Source organism: Ranitomeya variabilis, chromosome 1, assembly GCF_051348905.1.
Source record: "Ranitomeya variabilis isolate aRanVar5 chromosome 1, aRanVar5.hap1, whole genome shotgun sequence".
NCBI classification, from domain to species: Eukaryota; Metazoa; Chordata; class Amphibia; order Anura; family Dendrobatidae; genus Ranitomeya; species Ranitomeya variabilis.
The window spans coordinates 251,298,595-251,323,787 of NC_135232.1; the positions used below are offsets into that span (position 1 = coordinate 251,298,595).

At 44.6% G+C, this 25,193-nt stretch overlaps 1 protein-coding gene across 13 annotated transcripts in view; it reads left to right on the top strand.

Annotated features, from left to right (window-relative positions):
* LOC143812727 (E1A-binding protein p400-like) overlaps window positions 1-25,193 on the top strand; it is a 220,183-nt gene that overhangs the window by 99,840 nt on the left and 95,150 nt on the right. For all 13 annotated transcript variants that reach the window (XM_077293327.1, XM_077293337.1, XM_077293331.1 and 10 more), the window contains 7 exons: window positions 10,560-10,646; window positions 14,769-14,974; window positions 19,685-19,862; window positions 20,643-20,779; window positions 20,896-21,065; window positions 21,604-21,778; window positions 23,649-23,785. In XM_077293327.1, coding sequence (XP_077149442.1) covers window positions 10,560-10,646; window positions 14,769-14,974; window positions 19,685-19,862; window positions 20,643-20,779; window positions 20,896-21,065; window positions 21,604-21,778; window positions 23,649-23,785 — 1,090 coding nt within the window. The remainder of the gene's footprint in view (window positions 1-10,559; window positions 10,647-14,768; window positions 14,975-19,684; window positions 19,863-20,642; window positions 20,780-20,895; window positions 21,066-21,603; window positions 21,779-23,648; window positions 23,786-25,193) is intronic.

The window sequence follows — 25,193 nt, forward strand, 5'->3', positions numbered from 1 at the left end:
CTTCACTTCTTCCTTTGGGGACATTCTCTGCATCGTCATTAAGCGGTCTCGCGGGGTCTGGCAGAAAGCCTCAGTCTGTCGTGGATCATCAGGTTCCTGTAGAGTCAGTGTTTCTTGTAACTGTTTACGCTGAGAGCGTGTGGTCACCATAGCTGGTATAGGTAACGGGTAGGAGAGCAGCAGCTTTTGCTTGCATATCCGCAAAGGCGTTACTAACAGTCTCCGGACTGTTCCTAGGACCGTGCGCCTTAATTTTGATAATGGCCACCTGGGTAGGTAATTTGATTGAGTCCATGAGGCTTTTAACAGCTTCAGCATTCTTCACTGGAGTCCTAGCGGTGGTAATAAACCCTCGATTGGCCCATAGGGCTCCGAAATCATGAGCAATACCAAATGCATACTGTGAGGCCGTGTATATATTAGCCCGCCTGTCTTTGACCAGAACACATGCAGTAGACAGAGCCTGAAGTTCTGCTTCTTGTGCTGACAGTGAGGGAGGGAGGGCAGCTCCGTGCAGTACAGTATTTTCCGTAGTAACAGCGTATCCGGTGTGGAATCTGCCAAAATCATCAGCATATCTTGAACTGTCTTTCAGGGCATTGTAGAAAGGTTGCATTATACGGGATGCGTCCGGTATCCACTGACAACAATAAGTACATAGTCCAAGAAAACGCTGGAGTTCAGTCTCATCTTTTGGAAAAGGAAGGGAGCTGACGGCTATTTTTCTTTCTTTTGAGAGGTGTCTGACACCCTGAAGGAGACAGTGACCCAAAAATATCACTTGACCAAGGCAGAACTGAAGTTTCGAGGCCGAAACCCGACAGTTCAGATCTGCCAGATACTTGAGAAGGCTAACAGTGGCAACAATGGCTTCCTGCTCTGTTCGTGCACACAACAAAAGATCAGCCACATACTGAAGCAGCGTGACATAAGGGTGTTCTAACTGCCCGGGTAAAAGACACTTGCCCATATTTTTTGCAAACTGATTGGGACTGTTTTGGGCCCCTTGTGGCATAACTGTCCGCGTCAATTGTCATCCCTGATAAGTGAATGCAAACAGAACTGGCAATCTGGGTGTAATGGAATGCTGAAGAAGGCATTGGCAAGGTCGATGACTGTGAACCAAACAGCATCCTGAGATATCTGGGACAAAAGAGTATGTGGATTAGGCACCGGAGTTTCCAGAACAGTAGCTGCATTAACTGCCCGTAGACCGGTACACAGGGGGTTGGCCGAGTGGGGGCTTTTCTTAACGGGAAACAAGGGCGTGTTACATGGGGAAACACAGGGTACCACCAGGGCACCATTATCAAGAAATGTTTGTATTTGCCCCTTAAGGCCCTGCTCCTGATCATGTTTCAAAGGGTATTGATGGACTTTGGGAAAAGGGGCACCAGGTTTGAGAAACACTTTTACTGGTTCTACAGGCATTATTGGGGGAGAATCTGGGTCTATCAGGACCATCATCACTGTGGGAAGGGCATGTAGGATACAGATCTCCTCATGGTGTTCATCTGCATAAGGGTTATATAATGTGAGGACCATCTGACCGTCATCTTGGAATTGTATTCTGGAGCGGAACTGTGATAATAAATCTGCCCCCAGTAAATTTACCGGACATATAGAAGAAATTAAGAACTGAGCAGTAACTTCAGGGAAAGGTCCCACAGGAATAGGTTTTATAAGAGTATATTTATTGGGTCTGCCATCTACTCCAATTAAAACAAGCTCTTGGTCTGAGAATTGAATAGGGATATCCGTAGGTACATCTGATGACCTGATTATAGAGTTGACCGCCCCAGTGTCTACCATGAACCTAACAAGGGTGTCCCTAACAGGAAGCGTGACAGATGAGCATGCCCCAGGTTTGGTGAAGGACATTGTGATGGCAGACTCAGGTTGGCCACCCCTTCAGTATGGGCGATTATCAGGATTTTGAGGCTGTCTGTAATTGGGGTATCCTCTGGGGTTCCCTGTATTCAGGTTGCGACTGGAAAGGGGAAGTTGAGGGTAGCATCTGTCAGCAGGGGTGTGACAATCTCTCTGAAAGTGACCGGGCCGGCCACAGCGCCAACACTGCAAGCGAGAACTGGTGCTGCGGGGCTGGGGAGCGATACCTCCAGACATAGGGTTAAAAGAAATATTTGAGTAAGGGACTGAATTCGTATAAGGTGGGAGGGCTGGAATTGGAGTTTGCTGCTGGGCAGACCACTGATAAGGAACCAGCTGCGTGCTTGTACCTGGGATGGGGGCTGGAATTGGAGCAGAGATTGCTGCAGCTACAGTTTTATCCCTTGATTTCCCTGTTGATGCAGAACGTGCTAAATTCTTCTGAAAACTTTTTAATTACTTTTAATGCATCGTCCGGAGTGGAATTCTCGATGTCAGGTCTAACTGACAATATTGCCTCTTTCAATTCAGATTTAAGGCCGGACATTAAAGCTGCCACAAAAAGGTGTGAATGGGCTTTATTATACAATGAGAATCCCAAATCTTTAAACACCACCATAAGACGCCCATAAAACTTCTCGACAGTCTCCCCCTTGTCCTGTGTGACATCTGTGAGGGAGGTAGCTTGGTCCGCTAATCTATCTTGTGCCCAAACTTTTAAAGCATTACAGAAATCAACACCACTCTCATATGTTCCCCCGTCCAGGTTCACATTATACATTATGCCACCCTCAATAATTGGAAAATATCCCTCCCCAGCCTTCACTTGGAGTAAGTGTAACAGATCTCTCCGGGGAGTGGAATAAATCTCTCGATTCACTGCTATTTGTCTATAGAAGGCCATGGGCGAGGTTTCTGGATCGGGTAACTGGTTACAAAGGGTGTTTATCTGCGATGGAGAAAAGGGGGTATACTTTGGCCTGTCAGGAGTAGTTTTCACATCATCTTCTTCAAACTCTGATATTACTGACTCGGGGGCGGGAGGAGGTGGCGGTACAAGAGGCATCTGCTGTGGAAGCGGGGCAGAAGGCTCTGTTACAGTTAGAGATTGTATTGCCTAATGGGCCGTTAGGCGGCTATCAAGGACAAATCGGACCTCCTCCAATTTTATGGAGTTTTCCTGTATACAGCGCTCTATTGCTGATACTATAACCATGGCGGCATCCTTCCTGGGATATTGGAAGATACCGGCAGAGATTAATGGTATGGCCATTGTATGTTGAGGCATCGTACCGGGAGAAACGGAGGAGGCATACAGGATTGCGTTCTGGACAGCCTCAGTAAGCAACTGTTAAAACCTGGGAATGTTGGTAGGATTATACCGTGGCCCCACTGCATGTATTACATATTGACACGGCAGCTGTCCTGCTCTGGTTGCTGCGACCTGTCCTGTTTCTACCTGGCCATAAGTTTGTATATATGAATTAGATTCTTCCTGTATCATGGGTCCACCTTTCTGTGAAATCACTGCAGCCAGTCCTCCAGCATGGTGGAGTTGATTATCTGCGGCATTTACTATGGCCCCAACATGTTGTTTTGTGAGATCCCCTGTCCCTATCCTAAAGAGCACATCATGACGGTAGGGTCCAGGAATAACATTAGAATATATTTCCTGGAAATCTTCTATCTCCTCTGTATATCCTGTCTCTGACCGAGTGACTAAGGTAGGTGGGGGCGGATACTCATAACCACTAGCAATACTAGGCATAACAGGAGCTGGTGCTGGCGGTGGCCGATAATAGGTGCCGTCAGCGTTTAGCAAGGGAAAGGTGGGGGCTACGACCCCGGATCTCCTCGCTCCACAATTGTAACAGACCTCTCTACACTGAAAATTAGTAACTCCGCATACATCACAAATCCACCCGGCAGGATCATAGGGTGGAGGCGCACTAAGTTTTGGCAACCCAGTATATATTGGTGCTTTGGGATTGAGGGGCACGGAGCTTACAGTCGGGAGGAGAGGCTTGATTTCCTGGGGAGGGACCATATCATCTAACAGGGAGCCCCCCTGTTTCAGATTATTATTTTTAATTATTTGTCTTTCTAACACATTACCCTCAATCACTTTCTCAATTCCTTCCTGCACCACAAAACATTCAGTTTTTTGTCATGGTAATAGACAACTTTCATTTTTCAACGTGACAAAAACAATCAGAATTCACTTCCTCTGTTGATCCTCAATTTGCTATATATCAACCACTCAACTTGAAGCAGGTGAATCTTTTACCAATCTTTCAATCACACTGATAACCAAACAATCACTTACAAGTTTCCTTCTAGAACTAGGCACTAGATTTCACTTTCAATTTACAATATTTCTTTGTACTTCAAAACAATATTGTCGCTTTATACAAAACACAGATCTACCAGCGCGTACTACACCAAGGAAATACAGAGAAACTCAAGAGCGCAGCCATGTGCGTGCCCCCTCCACACCAGAAACACAGCATAGATAAGAAAATCTCAGCATTCCTCAGCACAGAAGGGAGAAAGCAATAGCTCAGTTGTTTGACCCCTCCCATCTGGTATCTTAAAGATAAACACAGAAACGGAATACAGCAGTTCTCAGACTTAATTAATTTCTACAAAATCTTCATCACACAATTCACATGCCAGATTGAGAATATTTTCCCTGCATTCCTGACAGATTTCTTTCCCCATCTTTGGGATAACAATATCAAATCTTCATCACACAAATTCAAAGTCGTCTTTTTCTTCCATAATGGAAACATGATTCTCCTTTAGAGCTAAATACCCTTACTTAGTCGTGCATAGTACTAGAGCGGCCGTATAGTCTATTCCACTAGGGTTTACCTGTCCCCCGCTGGGACAACCCAAAATCGCAGTACTCAGCGAAAGGAGGAGGGCGTCTCAGACTTTCCCTCCGGACACCTCTGGATATATTTAAATCAATATATACCTGAGTTACGTATCCTACCCAATCTTCGATCACGTCACCGTGCCTGATTCTAACAGTGATCAGGAATTCAGGATATTTTGACTGTAAATAGAATTACATCACTGGTCAATCCGGGGTGTCCGTCCCTTATGAGGTACGGTTCGAGCACTGGGCTCCCAACAGAACTACACCTCTATATGATTTCACCCAAAAATCATCCCACCTTCGGGGACAAACCTCAGATCCTCTTTGCAGCAACAAACACAGGAAAACCACACCAAACGGTCAGTCTGAACAGTATAACTGCCAACTTACCGTGGTTGTTGTGGGGGATGATCAGTCCCAATTTTCCAGTGCCTGTGTCCGGTCCGAGGGTCCTTTGTCTTGTTGTCCTCCGGGGGGCAGAGGCGTTCCTGTTTGGGGCCCCACGTTTCGGGCGCCAACTGTTGAGGGAGGATCTAAATTGATCCTTCACGGTTAACTCAGTGATTTCCAAATTAATCTACAAGGTGTTGCCGGCAACTGAAAATGACCAGACGGAGACGTGTGCCTCTGTATGGGGGATCGAGCAGATCTCTGGCCCCCGTTTATTCTGTATGACTTTTCATAGTCATAGAAATTATACTTCAACCAATCAGCATAAGAACACGCTCACAGTTCTTAGCCTATAAAAATGCAGGAACAGTCTGTGCGTCAAAGTTTTGTAGAACAATACACCCTCAGTCTCATGTTCTATTTAGATTGCAACAATCAAGGTCTCATAACAGCTGTAAACTTTAGCCTACTAACAAAATTTATAGAGGACCTATTACTCATCAAAAGTGACTAGTTTTTTTTTCTCCTTTTTAATTCCCGCTGCCCCCCAAGTAATTTATTTGTTTTTTAAACCCGCGATACATATTGAGAGAAAATGTTTTTTGCTTTGTGCTAGTTTTTATGGACTTTAACAAGGGGGCATGGCTGACAGGTAAGATCATAAAAATTAGTAGTAAATAAAAAAGACCCATAACCCTTGAACTGTATGGCGGATTTGAAAACCAAAAATCAAAACTGAATATTCACAGGAGAAGTGGAAATAGAATAAGAACAAAAACTGCCGATTTTTTTTACCTGGTGACAGATCCTCTTTGAAGGGTTAGCCCTAATACCCAAAAGTAAATTTGAATTAATAAATCTTGAAGAATATATAACTTTTGTAATTTAAGTCATGGTAAAATTCTCTACCATTCGCTCTGTACTGTAACTTAGGGTTCTGTTTGTATTACCACTTCCTATGACCATTCGTTTGAGAATCCCCAGTGCATGATGGGATACTCAAACAAATCATCATCTGGCTTAAACTGCTGTCACTCCCCTTTCCGCCCTGAATTTGTGTCATCGGGGGGGCTGGGACATCCTGACACTCCCCTTGCTTTGTTTGCGGCATTCAAACGAAGGGTCATCGGTGACGCTCCTTTCAGGGCTGTTCCCTGCTCTGTACCAGAGTGTCTCCCTTGTACAGTGTCTCCCCCTGTGCGATGAGCTGTCTGCTTAGATGAATAGCAATCAGCCGGCAGCAGAGTGGTGTCGCTGCGCCCAACAGAGACCAGTGACGTCCCCCATGGGGGTGGCGCTAGTCCTCCTGCCTGCTGGATCTAGTGACACTGCTCTGTTGCCGGCTTATTATTATTCAGTTAGGCAGACGACAGACCGAACGCTGCACTCAATGCACAGGGCACAGCGGGAGACACCGCAGGTCCAGAGCAGAGACCAGCCCCTGAAACCAATGTCACTGATGACCCTTCGTCTCGGGGCGGCAAGCGAAGCAAAGAGGAGTGCAAAACTGGAACAATGGAGTAAGCCATAAACCACTGAAGATTGTAGACTAAGCAAATGTATTTATGAAAAGAATGACAGACAATATTAAAATGGAGAACGTATACCATAATAAAATGAAAGCATATGGAGGAGACGTGGAGGTAGTTAAGGAGGGAAGGCAGACAGAAATCAAACAGGATGAAGGGAAGCAGCACTATAAAATTACTATGGCATACATCAGTGCACCATCAATAGTAGTAGGTAGAAAAGCTCAAGCGGTAACGTGCATAAGATGGTAAAGCCTACCCTGCACGCATCATGCCTGCTTACCCATCATAGGTCAGAACTGCTGTCACCCTCCTCACGGCCCCTCAGGATGCCCCAGCCAAACCCCCCTCCCCGATGACTGTGAGTTTAGGGATGGAAAGGGGAGTGACAGCAGTTTTAGCCAGCAGATGATGATTTGGTTCAGTGCCCCATCATGCGGGGATTCTCAATCAAATTGTCTTAGGAAGTGGTTAATACAAATAGAAGCCAAAGTTCAGTACTGCGTGAATGGTAGGGAATTTTACCATAACTTACATTACTAAAGTTATTAGTTTTTAAAGAGTTTTTAATTGAAATTGGCCTTTGAGTTTCTGACTAACCCTTTAAGCTCTCTTATGGAACAGAGCTCTGCTGTTTGTTCGCTGCTTCAAACATTTGTCACATTTTATAAGTTGCATACGTTTGCATCTACTGATGCTAAATTAGGAAGTAGAGTCAAGTGAGGAGTTAGGGTTCAGCAGATGACAGACAAACCACATTCTCCATTGTCTGCATATCCACCTCTAAGGACTGCTTTAGAACATCTCATGGTCCTGTGTCCTTCAATGGAGTGGAAAAGAAAATAGGCTAAAAGTCCTCTCTATTCCCATCCATTCGGGCGCCCAGTACCCACTCAATGTTATTTTTTTCCTACAATTATGACCATCTACTATATAATTGTCTAATGGTCACTTCCGTCTTTCTGTCTGTCCTTCTGTCTGTCTGTCTGTCGCGGATATTCATTGGTCGCGGCCTCTGTCTGTCATGGAATCAAAGCCGCTGATTGGTCGTGGCAAAACAGCCACGACCAATCAGCGACGGGCACAGTCCGGCGGAAAAATGGCCGCTCCTTCCTCCCCGCAGTCAGTGCCCACACCGTACTCCCCTCCAGTCTGCCCTCACACAGGGTTAATGGCAGCAGTAACGGACCGCGTTATGCCGCGGTGTAATGCACTCCGCTACCGCTGCTATTAACCCTGTGTGACCAACTTTTTACTATTCATGCTGCCTATGCGGCATGAATAGTAAAACGATCTAATGTTAAAAATAATAATAATAAAAAATAGTTAGATACTCACCGTCCGTCGGCCCCCGGATCGACAACAGGCCTTACCCGCTTCTCCCGACTCTCCATGCTGCGATCTCGCGAGATGATGATGTAGCGGTCTCGCGCGACCGCTACGTCATCATCTCGCGAGACCGCAATGCACTCTTGGGACCGGAGCGGGCAAGGAGCATCGCTTGGATCCGGGGGCTCCGGAAGGTGAGTATATAACTATTCTTTATTTTATTTCTTTTTTTAACAGGGATATGATGCCCACATTGCTATATACTGCGTGGTCTGGGCAATATACTACATGGGCTGTGCTATATACTACATGGGCTGTGCTATATACTACATGGGCTGTGCTATATACTACATGGGCTGTGCTATATACTACATGGGCTGTGCTATATACGTGGCTGGGCAATATACTACATGGGCTGTGCTATATACGTGGCTGGGCAATATACTACATGGGCTGTGCTATATACTACGTGGCTGGGCAATATACTACATGGGCTGTGCTGTATACGTGGCTGGGCAATATACTACATGGGCTGTGCTATATACTACGTGGCTGGGCAATATACTACATGGGCTGTGCTATATACTACGTGGCTGGTCAATATACTACGTGGCTGGTCAATATACTACGTGGCTGTGCTATATACAATGTGGCCTGCGCAATATACTACGTGGGCTGTGCGATATACTACGTGGGCTGCGCAGTATACAACGTGGGCTGCGCAATGTACTGCGTGGGCTGCGCAATATACAACGTGGGCTGCGCAGTGTACTGCGTGGGCTGCGCAATGTACTGCGTGGGCTGCGCAATGTACTGCGTGGGCTGCGCAATGTACTGCGTGGGCTGCGCAATGTACTACGCATACATATTCTAGAATACCCGATGCGTTAGAATCGGGCCACCATCTAGTCTACTATATAATTGTCTAAGGGTTACTTCTGTCTTTCTGTCCTTCTGTCTGTCACGGATAGTCATTGGTCGCGGCCTCTGTCTGTCATGGAAATCCAAGTCGCTGATTGGTCGCGGCAAAACAGCCACGACCAATCAGCGATGGGCACAGTCTGGCGGCAAAATGGCCGCTCCTTCCTCCCCGCAGTCAGTGCCCGCTCCATAATCCCCTCCAGTCAGCGCTCACACAGGGTTAATGGCAGCGCTAACGGACCGCGTTATTCCGCGGTGTAATGCACTCCATTAACACTGCTATTAACCCTGTGTGACCAAATTTTTACCATTGATGCTGCCTATGCATCATTATATAGTCACCTTCCGCCGCCTTTCCCGCTTCTCGCGACGCTCCGGTGACCGCTCTATGCAAGCGGCAGGTTCCGGTGCCAAGGATGCTATGCGAGAAGGACCTGCCATGACGTCACGGTAATGTGACCGCGATGTCATCACAGGTCCTGCGCTCATACCAACCCTGGGACCGGAAGCTGCCACATGCACCGCACACAGGGCCAGGACTTCAACGGGCCTTCGGAAGGTGAGTATATGTTTATTTTTTATTTTAAGTCTGTATACTACGTGGCTATGTGCTGTATACTCCGTCGCTGTGCAATATACTACGTGGCTGGGCAATATACTACGTGACTGGGCAATATACTAAGTGGCTGGGCAATATACTACGTGAGTGGGCAATATACTACGTGGCTGGGCAATATACTACGTGGCTGGGCAATATACTAAGTGGCTGGGCAATATACTACGTGAGTGGGCAATATACTACGTGGCTGGGCAATATACTACGTGACTGGGCAATATACTACGTGACTGGGCAATATACTACGTGGTTGGGCAATATACTACGTGACTGGGCAATATACTACGTGGCTGGGCAATATACTACGTGACTGGGCAATATACTACGTGGCTGGGCAATATACTACGTGACTGGGCAATATACTACGTGGCTGGGCAATATACTACGTGGCTGGGCAATATACTACATGGCTGGGCGCAATATACTACGTGACTGGGCAATATACTACGTGGCTGGGCAATATACTACGTGACTGGGCAATATACTACGTGGCTGGGCAATATACTACGTGGCTGGGCAATATACTACGTGACTGGGCAATATACTACGTGGCTGGGCAATATACTACCTGACTGGGCAATATACTACGTGACTGGGCAATATACTACATGGCTGGGCGCAATATACTACGTGACTGGGCAGTATACTACGTGACTGGGCAATATACTACGTGACTGGGCGCAATATACTACGTGGACATGCATATTCTAGAATACCCGATGCGTTAGAATCAGGCCACCATCTAGTTCTGTATAAGTGTCTTCGTTCTCGTCTTCTGCTGTGTTTATATTGTATTTATTTGCTAGTATTTTTCTGCTCTATTCTACTGCTGGCTGCAAAATGATAAGCCCTCTGCCTTCAGGAGGGATGATGTAGCTGGTAGACGGTGAAAACTATTAACAGCAGTTATAATCCATGGTCCTGTGACACCCAATTGCTGAAAATTGAAAAGGGTTTAATAGCCTAAAAGCCTTTATTTCCCATTTATTTCTATAACCAGGGGAAGATGAAGAGTCCATTGCTGACCAGGAAACCAAAGAAGGGAATGTTGACCACCAGGCTGAACTATCGGAGTTACTACGGGAAGGTGAGATGATTTCTCTCTTTGTATTGGCAACATAAGATTTTGATCACTTTCATTTTTGAAGTTCTGATTTTCTGTTCTGTCGTTGAAACAGAAAAATGGAAGTCATTAAAGGGGTTATCCAGTATTTTAACCCCTTCACCCCTCAGCCTGTTTTCATCTTGCTAACCAGTCCAGTTTTTTCAATTCTGACCGGTGGCACTTTATTTGGTAATATCTCTGGAACGCTTCAACGAATCCACATTGTATTTCTTGTTGGTGGAAAATTTTGTTCTCTGTAATTTGCATTTATATATGAAAATATTCAAAAATTTTACAAAAAAATGTAAACTTTTTCAATTTTCAAACTTTCATTTTTTTTTCTCTTAAACCATATAGTTATATCACACAAAATAGTTAATATATAACATTTACCACATGTCTACTTTACATCACCATCATATTTGAAACCTAATTTATTTTTTGTTAAGAAAAGTTTAACGTTTCCTCATTTTTCCAACAAAATGTACAAAACCCTTTTTTTTAGGGACGACATTACATTTGAAGTGACTTTGAGGGGCCTATATGACAGAAAATACCCAAAAGGGACACCATTTTATCAACTACACCCCTCAAGGTGCTCAAAACCACATTCAAGAAGTTTATCAACCCTTATAGGCTTCACCGTAATTAAATAAAATGTGGAAGGAAAAAATGAAAATGTTACTTTTTTTTCCACAAAAATATTGTCTTATGCCCAAATTTAGCATTTTCAAAAGGGTGTCAGGAGGAAATGGACCATACAATTTGTTGTAGAGTTTCTCCTGAGTATGCTGATACACAACACATGTGGTGCAAAATTACTATTTGGGTGCACGGCAGGGCTCGGTAGGGAACGAGCGCCATTCAACTTTTGGAGCGCAAAAGTGGATGGAATAGATAGCGGATGTCATGTTGCATTTGCAGAGTCCTTGATGTTCGTAAACAGTGGAAACCCCAAACAAGTAAACCCATTTTGGAAGCTACACCCCTCAAGAAATTTATATACAGGTGTGGTACTCAACTTGAACTCACAGGTGCGGTACTCACCTTGAACTCACAGGTGCTTTACAGAATTTTATAATGTTGAGCCGTGGGAAAAAAAAAATCTAAATTTTCCTTCAAAAATGTTGCTTTAGCCCCCAATTTTTCATTTCCACGAGTGTAAAAGGAGAAAGTGGACCACAAAATCTGTTGTGCGATTTCTACTGAGTAAACATACCCCATATATGATGGAAAACTACTGTTTGGGTGCATGGCAGGATTCGGAAGGAAGGTGCACCAATTGAATTCTGGAGCGCCATTTTGTCTAGAATAGGTTTGGGATGCCATGTCACATTTGAAAAGCCCCTGAGATGCCAAAACATTAGAAATCCCCACAGATGATCCCATTTTGGGAAATACACTTCTTGAGGCATTCATCTAGGGGTGTAGTTACCATTTTTAACCCTCAGGCGAATCACAGATTTGTATAACATTGGGTTGACTCATTGGAAATTACCATTACCATTCTACCGTTTTTTGGGGGACACAACAGACCATGGATGTATTCTTCTGCCACTAAGAGGCTGACAGTAGGCATTGTTGCTTTGGACCCAAGTTTTTAATTTTCAAAAGGGATAATAGGAGAAAATAGACTGTTTATTCTTACGCAATTTCTCGTACGCCAGTACACCATATGTGATCAAACACTACTTTTGAGGCACAGTGCAAAGCTAGGAAGGGAAGGAGCACCACATTGGAATTCAGATTTTGCTGGAATAGTTTGTAGGTGCCATGTTACATTGGCGGAGCCCCTGAGGGGTGGCAGGACCCCTAATAAGTGGCCCCATTTTACAAACTATACCCCTCAATGAATTCATCTATAGGTGCAGTGATGATATTGACACCATGGGTGTGTCACAGAATTTTATACCATGGGCAGTGAAGAAAAAATAATTACATTTTACCACAATAATTTTGTTTTAGCCCCAGATTTTACATTTTCACACTGGCAAATGGGTAAAAATGGCACCAAAATTTGTCATACAATTTCTGCTGAACATGGCAATACCCAATATGTGGCTGCACAATACTGCTTAGCCATACGGCAAGACTCTGGAGGAATGGAGCGCTATTTGACATTTGGAGAACAAATTAACGTAGACTAATTTGCAGACTCTATATACAGAGCCCCTAATTGCTAGAAAAGCAGAATTCCCCCCAAGTGACCCAATTTTGGAAATTACACCCCTCTGGGAATTTATCTACAGGTGCAGTGATAATTTTGACTCCATCGATGTCTTCCAGAAAAAAGCAGCAGTGGATGTTGCTGAGTGAAAATTGCAAATCTACCATTGTATTGCCCAGTAGATTATGTCCAGCCCGTGATGCTGGAGACAAACACCTGTAAATTAGGTGGGCTCTCATCCCTACAGAAATGCCAAACATGTGGCCGCTAAATGTTGTTTAGGCACACTGGGGCTCAGAAAGGAGGGGGGCATTTGGAAACGCAGAATTTGCTAAATTTCTTTTGGGGGACCAGGAGCTATGGCACATCTCCAGAGCCTTTGTGCTACCAGTAATGTGGAAGCCCCCTATATTTCCGTTAGCAGATGATGGACCTGAGAGGGGACTTTTTGTAGATTGAGTAGCAGCTTTTATTGGGAACATTTTACATAACATTTTGGATAACATTTATCTAATGCTCTACATACTTACATTGGGGTTTCCAGCTGAAATGATGTAATTCAGATGAAACCTCCAACGGATCAAATCACTTTAATGAGGCAGCAGAGTAACGTTGAACTCCGTCTGGCCTCTGTTGCATGGTCTAAGAGGGTTGCCATAGCTGGCTGACCCGGAGGTCGTTATGACGACTTTGGGTTGCCATGGCAACAATCGGGCCCTCCTGATGACGTCACATGGGCGCCGAACAGACTGGTGCCTCCTTCGTTTTATAGCCTGCCAGATTCTGCGATTGATATCGATCACAGCATTTAGAGGTTAAACAGCCGGGGGAGGTGAAGGCTCTACTCCTGGCAGTGACAGCTGGGTCTCGGCAGTCACGTAAGCCGAGCTCTCAGAGGCGATCACGCTAGCACAGCTTCTGTGCCCCACACGATTGCCATGTGTACCCATATGTCAAAGGTCGGGAACCCCTGTCTGACCATTACGTCTCGGTATGTGAAGGAGTTAAAAGAGATTAATAATGAGCCAAGGGTGTGCAAAATAAAAAGACAAAGCTATACTCACCTACTGGAGCTCCGCTGCTCTTCCGCACTCTGTTTCTCCTACCTCAGATGAAATGTTACCTCAGGCAGTCACATTGACATGACGCCCTTCTCTGTAAGGGGAAGCCAGGGGACCTAAGCACAGTTTGGAGTACGGACGAGTTGCGGGCATCTGATAGGAGAGTTTTGTTTGTTTGTTTTTCTATTTCTTATTATTGCACAACCCGGGTCCTTTTAATAATCTCTTATAAAATAGCGGACAACCACTTTTAGAAAATATATTTGTCTCACAAATAGCTGGCTTTCGTTTCAGTCAAAAAATGCTCAGCATGCTATGCCTTTTTTTCCAGTCAAATTTACACTTGTGCCGAGACCTCCTAATAGAGGCTGAGACACAAGCGTGCACCTAGCCGAAGACTGGATGATTATGTCAGGTCAAACAGTAGACATGAAAACTATGGAATGGAGTGGATGACCATTGTGAGAATGATTTTCTAAACTGCTTCAGATAAATGAAAAGACACAACTTCGGTTACTTCAATTTTTCATTTGTTCATTGTTAAAACATAAAAAGCCGGGATATTATAGGCCAGACATCACATTTCTTACTGTCTTCAAGTAGGAATATCTTGGTCATAGATTCTGGCTACTGACTGGCTGCAGCTGCCAGGTGACTAGAGGAGCGGGTCCTCCGATGTGTCTCTGATTATGGGCTTTTCTAGCCATCTAACCGCTGCAGCGGTCCTGCGACTTGTGAACGGAGCAGACGCCTGTACTGCATCTGCACAGGCGCCGGAAGGGGAGTTTGCCTCCATTAATTATTATTAAGCAATCTGTGTCTGAAATTTAATTTATTTATATTAACCCGTTAACACTTTAACTTTTTTTTTTACAGATGTCAAAGAGTTCAGTGGAGATTCAGAAGTGCCGCAGAAACCTACTATCCTCATTGACTCTTTACTTGACACGGACCAGTTTAGAACGGCTGACAGGGCAAGTCCTGCACATTTGGGCTCCAGAAAACACACCAGAGATATCGGAGATGTGGCCAGAGCAGCAGAGCTCCTTCTTCCTGGTGGAAGTGCACGGATTACATGTGCAGTAAGCATTCATTCTATATTACTGGGCATGAAGGAATAGTCCAGCTTCACCAATAGATTCTTCTTTATTTAAATGGAATCCATACACAGGACATAAGTGACAAAGACAGATGATCTAGCGTTGGCGTAACACTCGTTCACTTTCGGGTGAACAATCACCCTTAATCCTGAACAATCATGTTTTTCCAACTTGCACTTATTGATAGGAACAGATATTCAACAGATCATAGGGATGCCTTGTTGGTAAACGGCAGATATTTGCAACTGACCATTGGACTGTCTATGGCAGAGGTCCCCAACCGCCGGTCCGCGGACCAGGACCGGGCCGTTGGGGTTTTTCAGCCGGTCCGCGGCGCCGCTGACAGCTACCGTATATACTCGAGTATAAGCCGAGATTTTCAGCCCAAATTTTTGGGCTGAAAGTGCCCCCTCGGCTTATACTCGAGTCACGATCGGCGGGTGAGGGGGAGAGGGCGCTGAGGCATACTTACCTGCTTCCGGGGCTCCTGACGCTCCCCCTGCCCGTCCCACGGTCTCCGGGTGCAGCAGCTCTTCCCCTGTACAGCGGTCACGTGGGACCGCTCATTAGAGAAATGAATAGGCTGCTCCACCTCCCATAGGGGCGGAGCCGCATAATTCATTTCTCTAATCAGGGGTGCCGGTGACCGCTGATAGAGGAAGAGGCTGCGGCACCGAAGACCAGCTGTCCGGGGGAAGGAGCGGGACGCCGGGAGCAGGTAAGTATTACATATTCACCTGTCCTCGTTCCACACGCCGGGCGCTGTCTCCATCTTCCCGGCGTCTCTCCTCACTGACTGTGCAGGTCAGAGGGCGCGATGACGCATATAGTGTGCGCGCCGCCCTCTGCCTGATCAGTCAGTGCGGAGAGACGCCGGGACCGGACGCTGAGGAGCTGCAAGCAAGAGAGGTGAGTATGTCATTTATTATTTTTATTGCAGCAGCAGCAGCAGCAGCTATGGGGCAATAATGGACGGTGCAGAGCACTATATGGCACAGCTATGGGGCAATAATGGTGCAGAGCACTATATGGCACAGCTATGGGGCAATAATGGTGCAGAGCACTATATGGCACAGCTATGGGGCAATAATGGTGCAGAGCACTATATGGCACAGCTATGGGGCAATAATAAACGGTGCAGAGCACTGTATGGCACAGCTATGGGGCAATAATTGGTGCAGAGCACTGTATGGCACAGCTATGGGGCAATAATGGTGCAGAGCACTGTATGGCACAGCTATGGGGCAATAATGGTGCAGAGCACTATATGGCACAGCTATGGGGCAATAATGGTGCAGAGCACTATATGGCACAGCTATGGGGCAATAATGGTGCAGAGCACTGTATGGCACAGCTATGGGGCAATAATGGTGCAGAGCACTGTATGGCACAGCTATGGGGCAATAATGGTGCAGAGCACTATATATATGGCACAGCTATGGGGCACTAATGGTGCAAAGCACTATATGGCACAGCTATGGGGCAATTATGAACGGTGCAGAGCACTATATGGCACAGCTATGGGGCAATTATGAACGGTGCAGAGCACTGTATGGTACAGCTATGGGGCAATAATAAACGGTGCAGAGCACTGTATGGCACAGCTATGGGGCAATAATAAATGGTGCAGAGGACTGTATGGCACAGCTATGGGGCAATAATGGTGCAGAGCACTATATGGCACAGCTATGGGGCAATAATGGTGCAGAGCACTGTATGGCACAGCTATGGGGCAATAATGGTGCAGAGCACTATATATATGGCACAGCTATGGGGCACTAATGGTGCAGAGCACTATATGGCACAGCTATGGGGCACTAATGGTGCAGAGCACTATATGGCACAGCTATGGGGCAATTATGAACGGTGCAGAGCACTATATGGCACAGCTATGGGGCAATTATGAACGGTGCAGAGCACTGTATGGTACAGCTATGGGGCAATAATAAATGGTGCAGAGCGCTGTATGGCACAGCTATGGGGCAATAATGGTGCAGAGCACTATATGGCACAGCTATGGGGCAATAATGGTGCAGAGCCCCAGGGAAACAAGCATGGTGCTCCCACTCATTCTGAACCTATGGTAAGTTGAATCACATTCTCATTATAAATGTCATAATTATATGATAAGTATGCACTAAGCGCCATCCCTCCATAACCCCACCCCCATATGACCAAAGCCCCGCCCCTGCCCCACCCCCACCGGGCCATGGAAAACTGGTCTTGCTTAAAGCCGGTCCCTGGTGCAAAAAAGGTTGAGGACCTCTGGTCTATGGGATGTGCACATATCCTTGTAATGCCAGATGCATTCCCACAAATCATTATTGAATACGTTTGTAAAATCAAACATAATATTACTGTATTACTGCCCTAAATCTCACCATGGACAGGAGATCAGTGCTCCTGCTGTGGCCTGAGGTCTAGGGTACCATCAGCTTTGTCGGCCATTAAAAATGAGTGTTGTTTGACTTCCTCTCGCTTTTTTTCCTTACCTTTGACCCTACATTGCTGTAACTACTGGCAGTTTCGGCCAGTACAAGTACAAGTACAGTAAGACTATGTTCACATGTGCAGTATTCATCCTATTAAAGGTTCCAGCAGCGATCCGGTTTTGCTTACTGAATCAGTTTCAAATGGAAGAAGACCGACGGTTCGTTTTCCATAGACTTCAATGTTAAAATAAAACGGATCTAGTTGAAATCAGTTATTTTTAGCTAGCTTCTGGATCCCATCTAACAGATGATTACTGGACATGTGAACATAGCCGTAGTTGTCTCTCAGCCGGAGAAAACTTGTGCCTATGGCCAACTTTATACACTTGGAGGCCAAAACAGAAGTCTTTAGCGAAAGTAGGGGATTGTACTGAACAAGTTAAAAAAGCACTACATAGCTTTGGTGAATTCCATTATTAAAGGATTTGATGCCTTAGATGGGGAAAAAACTGATTTTTACATATGTTGGTGGATGTGTTTAGTTAATACAATTGCACTAAGTTTCAGTCTGCAATCGTCATTCTTTCCTTTTCTAGCCCTCTGATATGCAGCTTACAGCCTCATCCTAGTTTCAGAATTTCCTCTTGAGGGAGTTTATCTCCCAGTAATACACAGGTTTGCTAAACATCCAGAAATTCCAGGACAGTCCATAAAAATGGGGCATTTTTTTTGTCCTGCCTGTAAAAAAAAAGTAAGGCGTCCTTGATTTTTTTGGAAATTTATACAGATTATTCTAACTGTAATTATCAATATTCTGCAGTTTGTGTGAATGCAGCTGATGTCTTAATATCAGAATTATGGGCTGTAGCCATGGGTCATTTATAATCAGAATAATTTATTATAGTTTTCCAATGTGTCCGTAAAAAATATGGTCCATGTGTGATTGTTTGATAAGCTGTCCTGAAAAAACATTAAGTCAAGATGGTGGATTTTTTTTTTCAGTGGAATAGACTAGATTCCTTGATAGGGCGTTAATCCAGGGAACTAGTCTGATTGCCGTATGTGGAGTCGGGAAGGAATTTTTTCCCACAATGTGGAGCTTACTCTTTGCCACATGGGTTTTTTTTTGCCTTCCTCTGGATCAACATGTTAGGGCATGTTAGGTTAGGCTATGGGTTGAACTAGATGGACTTAAAGTCTTCCTTCAACCTTAATAACTATGTTACTATGAATCTGTCAGCAAGTTTACCCCTTCCCTCCCAACCGTTTATATAAATATGTATGTCATTGAAAAATAAATACATTGATACCTTAATATTTGCTGTCCGTTGCATTATTCTGGAGAAATACATGATTTTCTCAGTATGTAAGTGCCCAAAGCATCTAAATCTGCCTCCCCAGATCATTCATTCGCATGCACGGGGCAGGAAATCTCACATATGCTCACAATGGCACCTTCCTCACTCCTGCGCTGTAAGGTGTCAGCAGTCTACTGCGCATATGTTGCTGATCAACGCCGTACACCTGCAGGCATGAGGAGATGTGAGATTTCCTTCCCAGCACCTGGCATCAGCTATCAAAGGATATAGGGAGACAGGCGCTAAAGATGCAAAAATGACCTGGGAAGGTAGACTTTTGTTAGGTGCTCAGGGAGGGATGGAGCACTTAACACCTCATTTAAATATTGATAAAATTGTAAATCGCTCCAGAATAACACAACTTACAGCAAAAAGAAAGGTATCAGTGCATTTATTCTTCAATGACCTACATATGCGCAGAAACCGGTAAGGGAGGGTTAAACTGGCTGAAAGATTCATTTAAAGAAAACTGGTTAGTTGATTATCTTTTCATTTAAAAAGCAAGTGAACAATTAAAAACAAGTTCGTGCACATAAGCATTAATACCTGGCAGTTGAATCTCTGTCCATGGAGACCTGCAGGAGGGATCCTGTAATTTATAGACTGGTGCATAATCCAGCATTTCCACTAAACTAGTGGCAACCCCGCCAACACTGTAATATTATATATGTATTGACTATATAGCGCCAATGTAAGCCGAATGTAATGACCCACGTTAACCCTTGTCCGGACTCAAGTTGGGACACTTCATGCAGATGTTGACAACACCCAGTGAACCCAGGCACTGCAGATCAGTCATGATGACCCTATCAACAAGACGTGGTCGTACTGTATTGGCAATGCAAGGACTCAGATGTACAGCATTATATGCACTGCTATAAGGAATAAATGTTTACTTGCAGGTGAAGCCACAACCTTCTCGTTTACTTCATGGCATGCTGCGGGACTACCAACAGGTGGGGCTGGACTGGATGGAGAAGCAGTACAAGAAGAACCTTAATGGCATTCTGGCCGACGAGTCAGGACTAGGGAAGAATGTTCAGGTGATTGCCCTCATGGCACACCTAGCCAGTAATGAAGGTAAGAGGCTGATTGGCAAAAATGGATTTAAATTTGTTACCCCACAGATTTATCACCTATTGATCCACCTTTCTAGAGTCGATGATGAAAGCGGAGGTGAAGTTTCCCCAGTGTGCTTGAAGCCTATTCTACAGATGCATGACCACCTCTTTTTCCACTGTCTATTGGAGCGCAGGTCACGCATGCACACTACGGCGCCAATAGACCCATGCAATTAAATGGAGCAGTAGTCGGCATGCTCACTGCTGCTCGATACACATTGGGAACACAGGAAACCTGGTTTTGTGGTTGACGGACGTGCCAGCATTTAGACTCACTCCAATTAGACATACAGCACTTATCCTATGGGGTAACCCCTGGAAAAGGCCTGGATAATACAATATTTTAGTGTACAAATGTACCAAAGTGGCGCCATATAAGCAAGCATAATAAATAAATGTATGTCGTAAAACAAAAAGAACCAATACCTAATTGACGCCCGCTGGCCACGGCACCCACTGTTCTTGATTCGTGTTCCAGCTGGTGAGCATCAAGTGACTGCTGCAGCCAATCAATTTCCGCTCATTGACAGCAGCTTATATGTTTTTTTCGAGCCAGGTCAAACCGTCTCCTACCACCCCTTTAACCGTTTAGGATTTGTTAGGCATCCCACCATGCAGCACTTCTTTAGTTTCCGTGCCGAACCCTTATTCCATTACCTGACCCAGCAGAGTACAGTATATTCTTTAGGTTGTTTGCTGCCGCTACTACTGTAATGTTTATATTTTGTACATTTTTCAGGAAACTGGGGTCCACACTTGATTGTGGTGAGAAGCTGTAAAATTCTAAAGTGGGAGCTGGAATTTAAAAGATGGTGCCCAGGCTTAAAACTGCTTTTATACTTCGGCAAACAACGAGAGATAAGGAAAAAGAGACAGGTAAAAGTCTCATATGCTAGCCCACGTCATACTCCCATGCGTTCAGTTGCGGGAGGTCAGATTGTAAAAATGTCTGAGCCCCCTTTGTTATCTACTTCTTGATGTATGTCTTGTAGAGTTGGGAAGAGCCCAACAACTTCCATGTCTGCATCACGTCTTACAAGCAGCTCTTCAAGGGACTCCAGGCTTTTATGAAGATGAGATGGAAATATTTGATCTTGGATGAAGTTCATCAGCTCCGAAACATGAATGAGAAGCATTGGGATGCCATCTTCAATCTTCCAAGGTTGAGCTCCCAGGTTCTTAGACAAATGTATATTACAGTATTTGAATGTTTGACATTCATAATAAAATGCCGATAATGTCAGATATTCACATAAAGTAATAAAAGATTTATTTTGTGTACATGATTATCGGGAAATAGCAATCTTTCCAGGATTTGCATCATGGGAGCCACGTGGACCGTAGAAACTTATAGTCTGGAGATGTAGGTTGACTTTCTTGTGAAAGTTTTCCAGGCATCGTCTGTGACCTGTGAAAGAGGTCATTGTGCAGGGAGGGGGAGGAAGTGAGCTGTGTCCATCACCTTTAATAAATGGTGTGATATATTGGTGATATCTGTCACTGTAAGTTGCCTGTGATAACAATGAGATGACATCTGAGCAGTGATCTCTACAGAACAGGAATTTGTTGCCTGTGATAAGGAAAAATTTAAACTATTAAATAAAAAAAATCATTGAAAAAAAAACTATAGAAGAAAATACATTGTTGATTGATTTTTCACTTTTTACTTAAAATAGTGATTGTGTTTTTTCTTTCCATAGTCAGAACCGACTACTTCTAAGGGACACCCCTCTACAAAATTCATGGAGAGATCACTGGACCATGGTGCATTTTTTAATTCCTGGCATATCAAAAGCGTATCTAGATTTCCCTTTAAAAACTAGTGGAGAAGAAAGCCAGGAAAAGTGCCACAAGCTTTTCATCATGTTGCACAGGGTTGGTGGTTTTTCATTTTCTGTTATTATAAGGCTTCTATTGTTTACGTTAATTAATGTATGGGCAACATTTTTTGCTGATTAATTGCATAAAATATATTTTTAGAGGTTATTGTTACATATGTCCATATACCCTGTCTCCCCTTATCATGGAGTCTAACTGCTTATTGATGACCTACTGTCCTTTGACAACGGGTGTTGCAGTTCCTCAGTCTGCAGCGGTGTCTTTGGATGCTGCTGCAAAGGAGGGGTGTTAGAAGGGAGGATGGGTGGAAAAAGCTGCCATAAGCCTGTATGAAGGGGAGAGGAAAGGCCCCGTCTCACATAGCGAGATCGCTAGCGAGATCGCTGCTGAGTCACAAGTTTTGTGACGCAACAGCGACCTCAGTAGCGATCTCGCTATGTGTGACACGTACCAGCGATCAGGCCCCTGCTGCGAGATCGCTGGTCGTGTCGGAATGGCCTGGGCCGTTTTTTGATCGTTGAGGTCCCGCTGACATTCGCTGAATCGGTGTGTGTGACACCGATCCAGCGATGTCTTCACTGGTAACCAGGGTAAACATCGGGTTACTAAGCGCAGGGCCGCGCTTAGTAACCCGATGTTTACCCTGGTTACCAGTGTAAATGTAAAAAAAAACAAACAGTACATACTCACCATCTGATGTCCGTCAGGTCCCTTGCCGTCTGCTTCCTGCTCTGACTGAGTGCCGCCGTACTGTGAGAGCAGATCACAGCAGTGACGTCACCGCTGCGCTCTGCTCTCACTGTACGGCCGGATCTCAGTCAGAGCAGGAAGCAGACGGCAAGGGACCTGACGGACATCAGATGGTGAGTATGTACTGTTTGTTTTTTTTGGTAACCAGGGTAAACATCGGGTTACTAAGCGCGGCCCTGCGCTTAGTAACCCGATGTTTACCCTGGTTACCCGGGTGCTGCAGGGGGACTTCGGCATCGTTGAAGACAGTTTCAACGATGCTGAAGTCGTTCCCCTGATCGTTGGTCGCTGGAGAGAGCTGTCTGTGTGACAGCTCCCCAGCGACCACACAGCGACAAAACAGCGACGCTGCAGCGATCAGCATCGTTGTCTGTATCGCTGCAGCGTCGCTGTGTGTGACGGGGCCTTAAGCTGTGGTAATGAAGCTTTTGTTATTAATGCTTCATTAGCAAAGTAGGCTCTTGGTCTTAGATTTTCCTTTGGAATTTTATTGTGACTAATAATATGGAGACATTGGGGCCTAAAACACCTTAATAAAATTCTTAAAGTAAATCTGTTAGTAGGATCAACCCTAAGCCATCTATATGGACATGTAGGTCATAGGAAGCTGAATAAAATGATACCTTGACAGCTGCAATCCAATGTCTTATTCTAGAGAAACCCCTGAAAAATTCATTCTGGTTCAAAATAATAACTCATAATATCTTTCAACTTTTGGCTTTTTCACATCATTACTGGCCAGCTATGCCATTATTGGTGGAACATGGGTGGGACGAGTCATGGCTGTGCCCACCTGTCAAATTCATTTAAAGTTATGCCACTTGAATGGCGTAACTCACTCCAGATGTACTCCATTCCCTGCCTGCTGGAGGTGCACAGCTCTTATAAGATGCGAATAATCCGTGAATTAGGCGCATCTTACTCCAGTGACCCCATTCATTAAGACTGGCATCCACAATGCCAGTCTTAATCAGAGCCATTGTGCGAATGTGGTTCTTAAACCCCCCAGCCGGATAATATAGAGTATAACACAAGGCATGTATGAAGATGGCATGGCAGGGGAGTGTATTCCTATTATAGCTTCCATGAACACGTTATTGTGCTGTTACAGTTGAAAAGGAAGTATGATGCTTTTTATCTTTGTGCTGTTTTGCAGACTGTTCGACCTTTTATTTTGCGAAGATCAAAAAAAGATGTTGAGAAGCAACTAACAAAAAAATATGAACATGTTCTGAAGTGTCGTCTGTCCAATCGCCAGAGAGCATTGTATGAGGATGTCATTCTGCAGCCAGGGTACCGGAAGTTTTTATATCTTTGATTGTTTTCACCCTTTACATGGTTACATTATGTTGACAAAAGACACAGGTTCATCGAGTACAACCTTTCTTGAGTAACTCTACATTATCGCTAGATTACTTATAACCCTCAAGCATCCATCCTTTTTAATTGCTGTTATAGTGTCTGCCATTACTGCCTCTTGTGGTAGGGCATTCCACAGTCTGACTGCTCGAACTGTAAAGAACACTTTCCTGTTTAGCTGTCAGAAACACCTTTCCTAGACATGTAATAAATGTCACTTGGTCCTTTGTAAGGTCCTTCAAGTAAGATCTCGTGTTATTCCTTTGTATTGACATCACATGTGTTTAAACATATAAATTAGATTGTGTCTGAGCTGTTTTTACTTTTCTAACCTCTTATTAAAAGAGACCTTCCATCCCTCTGATTGTTTCGTTGCTTGCCTTTGAACTGATTTCACCTTTCCAATATTTTTTTTTTTAAATATGGAGTCCAAACTGGATGCCATATTCTAGATGTGGAGTTACAAGAGATTTTTATAGGGGTAATGTTACATTGGGTAAATTGATTTTCTCTCTTTTTTTATAAACCTTAACATCAGAGATATTAAAGGGGTTGTCCAGTCTTATGCTACAAGTCTGCAGCCACTTTATTGACTCTCATTGCTCGCACTGTTCACTATAAGGATTCTCCGGTGCTATCGTTGAGAGCGGTTGGCCATGTGAATGTATATGTACGATTTGTAAACTTTCGGTCACATTTCGACTAGACTGTATCTGGCCTTGCTCAATTCTTTTGCCTTGAGCGAGGCTACGTCCATCTAGTTGGCATGTGACTGCTTGTATTCTAGCGCCGGTACTGGAGTATTTTTACAGCGGACAGTATGAACAATGAGAGAATTCACAAGTCTGCAGTCACATAGAGTGACTGCAGACTTGTAACTTAAGATCAGACAACCACTTTAACTTGAAAAGAGGACTTTTGGGTTCTTACTGGTTGCATGATTGTGATTTTACAGTAAGTACCAAAAATCCTATTTTCTTGGATGCCTCAATGGGGGACACAGGAAACCATGGGATAGTAAGGCAGATCCCTCAGGCCATAACCCGGCTGATTGCAGCTTGCAGAACCCTTTTACCCAGAAGGTATGAAGTCTGTGAAAGTTTGAGAACATGGGGATGGATGAGCAAGTCACAGCATTATGGAGCTGCAGAACAGAAGCCTAATGGCAAACGGTCCCATAGACCGCCATCGCCCAGGTGGAGTGAGCCATATGCTTCAGTTGGAGCTCTGTCCTTTGCCCGATATGATTCCAGAATTGCCAAATGTATCCAACGATCGATGTAAGCCCTATATGTAGAGTGATCTCAAGGTGATCCTCAGGGAAGGACAGTCAGAGAGTCCA